Here is a 9,246-nt window from a genome sequence, read left to right as displayed (position 1 = left end):
ACCAATTGCAGTTTGTATACGCAATTAAGAAACACACGGCGATTAATGATTGTAATAATAAGTCGCAGAAATGTTATTAATTTGTATATTCCTTAAATTTGCCCAGTATATTCAGAATAATAACAAATTATAATAATAATAATTTTCTAATAAAAGTAATTAATAAGGCATTAGAAATTAATGTTGAAAAGAACAAAATTATATAATTTTAAAGATATAATGTAGATATTTTTTTTCTTTTAGAAACGCTCTTGCTTTGAATACAAAACAGGTAAACAACACGTGCACATTGTACGATCCATATAGGCACATAATCAAACACCAAACGCAAAACAAGAAAAAATACACTGTAATTAGCTAAGCTTCTACAAAGAAGAAATTATTCAACGTGCAATTATATTGATCCTCTATTATTAAGCGCGTTCGTGCTATATTTAGCGATGTCTTCCCGAACCGTCTTTTTCACTAAAGTCGAAGCGTATTTGAAGTGCACCGAAACGTCTATATTTTTCATTAAAATGTGTCAATTGCAAGCTTGATTTAATTCTAAAAAAAAAAAATTAAATTTGATCCTCGTAATTCATATCGCGGGGAGAAAGAATTAATCGTGCACTCAAACTGATATATGTGAAACAACAACGCAATTACTCATTATCTCTCTTTCAAGAAATCAACACTTGGTTCTGTACGTGTCATTAATTGCGACCAGGTGATATCAATTATGAAATATACACGTATACATATATGCATACACACATCGTGTTTCTAATTATGTAATCAAATGGTGAAAAAATTATTACATTGAAGGTATTATACAGATTTTATTTTATGCCTTGTATGAAGAATTATATGTATGATGTGTGTAGGATGAAAGACAAATATTCTCATTTATTTAGTATTAATAATTGAGTTGATACATGATCTTTATGTCACGCAATGATACGCAGGTGTTTCTGGCTATTTCTGGCTAGCTGTTTACTTTCAAAAGAAACAACATTTTTAGATATATTATATACCATATTAAAAAACTTGAATGATAAATACACATTTTTATTGTTATTTCCAAAGAAAAAAATTTTTTTTAATTGTAAAATTTTATTCTTTTCTGCACAGATTAAAAATTTGCAGTGTTACAAATTAAATTCCCATTGATTTCTCGAATCCATCCATTTTTCAAGATCTTTCAAGTAAATGATAATCACAGCACACCTGCGATAATTTGCATTATACAGTCAAATTGCGCTTCTCGCTCTAGTTTGGATTAGTAGAGATACCATATGTCTGAGTCTACGAGATAAAAAGGAATAATAAATACGCATATATGCATATATGTATACGCATACATAATGTATACACGTGTATACGTGTGTGTGTGTGTGCACATGTATATGTATATTCGCGCACAGAGATAAGAGAGAGTATATAGGAGCAAAGATATAAAAACCTAATAGCTGCATGTCCCCCGACGCATGCTCCGTTTCGGGGTCTGGCTGGGGTGATATCCAGTCGGGTAAGAGAGCTTCGTCTGGTAGCGCCTGGTTCGCGTCGATCATTACCTGGCGGAGCGAGACCCGTCGAAGACGCTGCCGAGCAAGAAGATGACGGGTTCCTTCCCGTTTAATCGTTCCATTTCTCGTCGATCCGTTTCTCGGCGTCGTGATTTATACTGAGGACACCTCCTCGTCAGGAGCCAGGTCCATGTCCGTGAAGCGAGGAGGGATTTGTTGGATCCGGGGGATACGTCAGAGGCTCGACCGGCTCGGCTCGGGATAGCTCAGTCCAGGCACCTTTATCAGCGATTAAACTGCAGTCGGCCTTGGGCATCGACGACCACGTCATCGTCGGCATCCCCGGGATACACGCGCGTGTACGTAGAGACGACTGTTCGGTATCGGTGTGGGTGTGTGGTGAAACAATACACACCACCTGTGGCATATATCTGTCATCGTTGCCATCGTCGTGGTTGTATTTACGTTGTCTGCAATTACGTGTTACATATTGTTACATTCTGCAATCCGGGATCTCGTTCTCGTCTCGCGATATTTTTCAGAAATGGATTGACTTCGAGATTGAAACCGGTGTAATCTCGGTGGAGATTCGATCGACGCGACGGAAATGCGGATTAAATATAGTTTACGTAGCATAAATATAATGAAAAAATCATAAGCCGCAATACGTTAAACTTGTATTATTTTACATACACTCATAAACGCTTAGCATATTAACGCTAAAAGAAAAAAGCTGTGCAAGGATTTATCTTGCTTCAAAGAATCGTAATCAGCGCACGATTTATTTTTATTTTGAAATAAAAATGTGATTTGATTGCTCATATCTTCATGTGGTTCTATTGAATTCGAAATCCGAAAAACGCCGAAATTATACTCCGGTTCCAACCCTCGTTTTTATCGTCGATCATTGACCGGATAATAAATGCGCGGAGAACTCGAATGCGTGAAGGGTCGAACGTGGGAATCTTGGCGAATTAATATCAAGCCAATGATCACAGAGATAAAAAACAAGAGAGAGAAAGAGAGAACATAAAAGAGATAATTTATTCTAAAATTACCGAGTGTATTCGTATCACTCTAAGTCATACACAGCGCACGCATTTCTTATTGGAATAAATAATTTTCTAGTATATGTGAGTTTTCGATAAGGTAATTAAATATTTGTGACGTTGCTTGAATTAAAAAGACACCGCAACCAATTCACGCATATAAGATTCTTTGACCGAAAGTATAATTTTAATTGTAAAGGACTAGAACATACAAAGAGACGAAAATCGTCGTCGTTGATGATACTCTGATCGGACATCGTTCCACACTACAAGCATGATGGATGAACACGAGAGAAACCTGATGTCGGGGACATTGGAACAGAGGAAAGAGGCCTTCAAGGAGGATGAGGAGCTCATGGGGGAAACGACGAAATTTATTAGCGAAGTGATAGAGACCGCCGCTACGGAAGCCTCGAAAAGAAAAGCTCAGTCGGAGGTAATTGCGAGCTATATTCAAATAGAAAAATTTCATAGCACAAGTGTACAAGCCGAAGGGCAAACGCGCCTTTAACGAGACCAGCTACTACTACATTATCAAACTATATCGCGAAGATTGGGCATACAATACTTGCTCTTTGTGTTTCAGGGAGCTGATACAGGCGAAGGTAAGTAAAACAATTCATCTTCAATTATTCGATTCGCAGAGAGAGACTCACGAGACTCAAATATCTCATTTTTACGAGGTTGAAATATTTTTGATTGACTCGCGTCAGCTATAACGAAGGAAAAAGGCAGATATAAATAAAGCGGGTAAATATTATATTCAAGAGAGAGAAGGGGAGGTAGACATAAAGCAAATGACATGAGACAATTTGATAAGTATGTAGATTGCTAGATAGACGCGTAAAAATAACTAAAGAGATTTATATAGATATTAATGAAGAAAATATAGAAGATTAGAGATAGTAAAATGAGACTTTAATTGACTAGATAGATGCATATTTAAATCGGTGAGTAGAAATATGCTCACGATCATGCAATATCTCCGCCGTTGCGTGGATGAGACAGGAAAATATATATATAAAAAAAAAATAAATTATATCGCATAAAGAAAATATCACACAAGGTCATCATATATAAGAAATCGATACATCATCAACTATTCAGTTTGTCATTACAAAATATTAATCAAATCTATGGTTAATATTAATATTCATACTCATTTAAAAAAAATGTCGATATAATTTTTAACTCACGAAAAAGATTTCGACAAAAAAAAAACAATTTGTTAGATATAATATTCGTTAAATGATTTTTTTCTTACATTTCTTATATATTTTCTCGTATCATCGATCAATAACAACGGAGATATTTCAGATCGTCAAGTTGGGTGAAATATATAGAGAACTGTATAGAGAGCTACTTACAAAGTAGAACGACGCACAATTATAATTATCTTTGGAGATTGATATTTATAACATACTGGCTATACGTAATATGCGTGCGCGTGTGTGTGTGTACAGGCAGTAGATTGAAGGGTGGTGATACCATCGCTGGCTGGAACAACCGAGCGCGTGGATTCTGCAATCGTATTCTGAATGCCCTTTGCCCGTGCTTCACCAATCATGGTAAATCGTAGAGCGATTCTACATGTAGTGTACGCGCCGCAACACGCTACCAATTCTCCTTTACAAACAAGTAGTTTTGCATAGCGCGTGTAAATCGTTCACACATCGCTTCACCATTCGATCAGATTGCAGACATCCTCCCATCATACCATCTACAGATGCAGACCGAGAACGAATCGACCACGTCGATCGATTGTTCGATGAATTACCAAGAGCCGTGTGCTTGTGAATGATCGTTTTTATCGCTTCGCCTTCGATTAGCCAAGTTTTTACAACCGTGTTGGGCATTATTTTTCATCTGAAACGATAGCCGTCGTTAATTAATCTAACTCCTTGATAAACCATTTATACACATTTACATTTCAATACCTCCATGTATATAAACACAGCACAGAGTCAACATCGGAGACGTTCGCCAAAGAGATCTTGTCGCAAAGTGTCGCGTGACCTGTATCTTCCATGCAAGATCGTGTGACTATCATTCAACTATCATTTGCAAATTCATCGGATGACATTTCACATTTAGACTTCTTTCACATCCGGACTTGTTCACAAAAGTCAGCAGATCCGTAGCAATCCGGCATGTTTCATCATCGAGCAGTAAACGCAACTGAAAACGGCAGCTTGCGGAATATTGCCTGAAAATAATTAGAGAATTTATTACAAGTTAAATGTCAAAAATTATCTGTTTCGAATATTTTTAATCCAGGATATTACTGAGTTTTTTCTCTTATTTATCAATCAAAAAGTGACATTATCAAGGAGACCAAGACAAACTTTTATCATAATTTAATTAATCCTTTGCCTATCTTTAACATTCTAGAGCAAGAACTAGACAAGAGTCAGTTGAACTATGATAAAATTTAACCAAATCAATTCATGGATCAAAAACGTCATCATGCAGGCTCATTCTTCTTAGTATCCTTGTCTTTTTGAATTGAATCGAGTTAATAAAAAAGAGCAAATAAAAGTAAAAGAAGGATGCAGCTTCTGCATCGGTCGAATTATTATTTAAGCTTAGAGTGTAGAAAGATAATAAAGAGAAGAATGCTTCATTTTCGAGTGTAAATGAGCTGACCGTTTTCAGAGTGCATACTAATTGTGCATCCCGAATCTGTAGCGTGAGAAATGGCGTGAAGTAGTAATGATCTTTACGCCGGCACACCACTCTTGCATGCTAAGAACATTAGAGGATGTGGCAAGAGAGCGATGCATACACAATGGATATGTTATTCTTTTCCTTTAGAACTGTTCGCCTGGACTCCGTACCGGTATCGCTTCACACGACCTTAACCGTTCGATGACCTCCGGATTTCCCGTTCAGTCGTGCGGGCTTGCAATTGATTGCAAATGAACAAAACTAGGATTAAGTTCTTTCCACTGTCAATTCCGATCTTTCGCGCATCGCGCGTCTTTTGTACGCGAACCACAACTGAAGACATCCGTCACATGTCTATTAAAAAAAAAAAATCGACACGACTTTCTAAATCTCGATGGCTGATAGGATACTGTCGTTTAGGCATTAGTCAAACACGAGGACTATCTTAGAACGTACAAATTCGATGTTGCGTCGACGTTGCCCGAATTAATCTTTCTGTCGCGTAAGAAAGACGAGGGTTAAATCTACTGCTTCAGCTGCTGTGCAGCCGAACAAATCTACATTAGTGTTCAATGGAAGAAGTAATTGTGTAATTAATTATAAAAACGACTTGTGCACTTCGTTTTGGAGCAAACTGCGACATCTTATCGAGCAGTTTAATCGAATATTTGGCAATATTTGAGTCTCTTACTTCGTTTGAAGTATATGTCATCTTAATTATACCTTCCAATTCTACAAGTCTTTCAAATGAATATCTTGACGATAATGTCTGATATAGTTCCTCTCTTGTATTTCTTTGCAATATTCAATTTACTTTGATTAAACGTATGTAAAAAAAATTTTCATATATAACAATCAAAAAGAAATGGTAATATTTTAATCATTTAATACTAATATTTCAAGCATCTAAATTTTTCTTCGCACTTCGACAAAGTGATGTGTGTATATAAACTCTAGTTTTATATTAAATGAAAAAGTTGAAGAATTAAATATTGGAATTTATAAATGATATATAGAATATGTGTGAACAGTTAAAGAGAGACGAGATATAGACGTGTATTACATTGTCAAAGGGATAAATGTTTATGAGATCTTGATCTTTCGAATGTCTCACAAAAATTACATCGTCCTTGTTACAAGTTTTCATTGATTTATCAATTTATGATTCAATTTGTGATATAACGCAATTTTTAATCAATACGTCTGGTTGAGAGAAATTTAATTTGGTTGCATCTGTTTAAGTTTTAAGACACTAAACACAGCAATAATGCATGTGAATATAGTTAGAAAATTTGTGTATTAAACGCTGTAATACTTTACGTGTTTATATGTCATAGGATGTCAAACGAGAGGATTAATCGAACGTACGGCGTATTCCATAATTTGGTCAATATTAGTTTTGCTTTGAAATTTACGAAGAGAATTTCGTGGTAGATAAGCAATAGCAACGCTACCACTGATATCGCTTGTTAGGCACAAGAGACTCGGATCGATACCGTTGGTATGGGACTATCAACAATGTATACCATTATCAAATCGAATGCAGATGAGCGGTGTCGTTTTATTTATTTTACTCTTTCCGAATCTGCAAAAAATCGTCAAAGAGATTATTCGGATAAAAATCATCATTGTACAATTTGTACATAATAGAGAAATTAAATCGGTCACGAGACTGAGAGAAATTTCAATAATCGACTACGTTTCCAAAAGTGCTGTGTGTGTTATACGTACTCACATTGAATGTACCTGTGTTAATCAATATTGTATAAATCGTTAGAGATTTAATTGTATAATCATCGTTACGCAGGATATTCCTGAAAGGACATGGTATGATGACGGATATTCGGAATAAAGTTTAAAACTGAATGTTCCTTAATGAGAATAATTATTCAAATTCACACATCCACATGAGAAATAGAGTGTGACAAAGTTTATGTGGCAATATACGATAAGATATCGAGGCTTATGTCTTTTTTTTGGAGTATCCTGATATGCAAATCTCTCTGCGTATTGAAAGAGGGTCAGCCCAAATTGGACGGGTCGTGTTGTTCTCAGCTCCTGTATAACGTGTACCAGTACGACTATCGCGTATATGCTTGGTATAAACTGACGATGATTGTATGTACCTCGACGTTGAAGCGTCGACGGGACACCGAGAAAGGGTGCCGGAAAGAAAATCAATATATCCGTACGGTTTTGGCTACAAATCGCCGTTTTGCTAAATAGCATCTGTGCCGCTTATATACTATTTCGCTGGCGAAATTAACGAGAAATGCGCGAGTCATCAAATATTCATTTGCGCGCCTTTGCCTTTCCCTCTTAATCGTTCATCTGTATGTGCATATCTGAAAAATTCATAGTGTGCAAGAGGCATGCTAGGAGGTTGCGAGGTCCAAACATATTTTAATTTCGCGCACACATATGCATATACATATACATATATATATATATATATATATATATATATATATATACATACACACATGTACACAAGTCCATTTAGCAGTCGGATGTCCCTGATGATAATTTGCTGAATGTTCTCGTTCACGTATTTCTGGAAACAGAGAGAGAGATAGGGAGGGATAACTCTTCACGTTGCCTATTTAGATGTATAGAGGGGTCAACAGTGTATTATGTATATCTGAGACGAGTGACAATCAAACGTATGTGGACACGTAGAATTGTCGTAATATATATTATAAATATATACATAAATACAGAGATGTATAAAATTTAATATCGCGATAAACTTTGTATTTTGCGTTACTGAAAAGTACTTGAGATACATATATATATATATAAAAGATAAATATATTGCGCGCTATAATGTTATCTTCATATGTCTTCATATATCTTTCGTATCACAAAACTGCAAATTAACACAGCAACTGCTATTGACGGGTATCCAACTATCAGAGACATATACACATACCGTTGACAGACTTACATCATACTTGTGAAAGTATTATTCTGAAAACGATGTCACGTATATAAATACATAATAAATATTTACTTTGAAAGAAATAATCTGTTAATTTTTATCACATATATTCCTTAATCCTTGTTCTCTCATTATTTTTTAGAATAGATATTATATTTTTACTTTTGGATAAATGTTGATTTTTAATTATTTCTTGCATTCGATATGTATTGTATTATTATAAATGTTAATATAAAGCAAATATAATATACCTATGTGCTTATCTACGTGATTGACACGATATATATGTCTTTAATGTCAGAATGATTGCTATGGTAACGTAAACTGTAAGTTTCAGGGTAGTTTCGTGCGACATAGCATGTTATGGAGTGATTTGATGTGAAGTGAAACAATTTGGAAAAACTTAAAGAGATATAAACATGAAATAATTATAAATAAGTTTTTATAATACGAGAAAAATAATATGCATTATTATATATTTTTTTGTCTTATCCAGTAAGAGACTAAATTCTTAAAACGGTAAGTTATAACAATTATGACACATGAAGAGAGGTTTGAAAGTAACTGTACATATGCTACTTAATACAAAAATTACTTTATATCTTTATATCTAAATTACGCACATGTGTAATATTCTCAAATTAGTCTAACGATTGTGATGAGAGACGTAAAAATCTGATTACACGATGGAGATACCGCATTGCACACAAGAGAAAAATAGAATTCAAAGAACAGAAAAAGCTACGGAACAAGATAAAAACGATAAAGAAATCGATATCCATAAATATTCCGAACCATGCATGAAATCAATAAAGCGAAGCGACTTGTTTGACGAGCCGCACGTAAAAAAATCTCGTAAAAAACATTGCGATTGGATGAAATCCAGTTCCGATACGTATTGTCCAAAGTTATCTAAAAAATATTACATGCATCAAAAAACTTTCGATCGTTTGAAAAAATATGTTATAGATGAACCAAGTGTTTCTGACTTGCCGCAAGAGTGCGAGACTTTATCAAGGTAAACAATCAACGATTTATTTAAGTACGACAAGCTATCATTTGTCACAAGATGCAATTTATA

General features: G+C 35.0%; 1 protein-coding gene across 2 annotated transcripts; it reads left to right on the top strand.

Moving 5' to 3' along the window:
* Positions 1-1,510: 1,510 nt before the first annotated feature.
* On the top strand, positions 1,511-8,243 carry LOC145935409 (uncharacterized). 2 transcript variants are annotated; one of them, XM_083036735.1, is made up of 5 exons: positions 1,511-1,867; positions 2,757-2,993; positions 3,144-3,162; positions 4,021-4,125; positions 5,372-8,243. In XM_083036735.1, exons 2-5 carry the CDS (start codon positions 2,832-2,834, stop codon positions 5,416-5,418), a joined length of 333 nt encoding a protein of 110 aa, XP_082892861.1. In that variant the 5' UTR covers positions 1,511-1,867; positions 2,757-2,831; the 3' UTR covers positions 5,419-8,243. The 2 variants fall into 2 exon arrangements, with proteins under 2 accessions (XP_082892861.1, XP_082892862.1); XM_083036736.1 differs by lacking the exon at positions 1,511-1,867 and adding an exon at positions 1,972-2,657.
* Positions 8,244-9,246: the final 1,003 nt, after the last annotated feature.

The sequence above is a fragment of the Prenolepis imparis genome, unplaced genomic scaffold (assembly GCF_030444845.1).
Source record: "Prenolepis imparis isolate NDT839.2.m4 unplaced genomic scaffold, iyPreImpa1.0 SCAF_4, whole genome shotgun sequence".
Classification (NCBI taxonomy): Eukaryota; Metazoa; Arthropoda; class Insecta; order Hymenoptera; family Formicidae; genus Prenolepis; species Prenolepis imparis.
The sequence above is the reverse complement of the archived record's forward strand: the minus strand, read 5'-3'. Positions and strand labels throughout refer to the sequence as shown.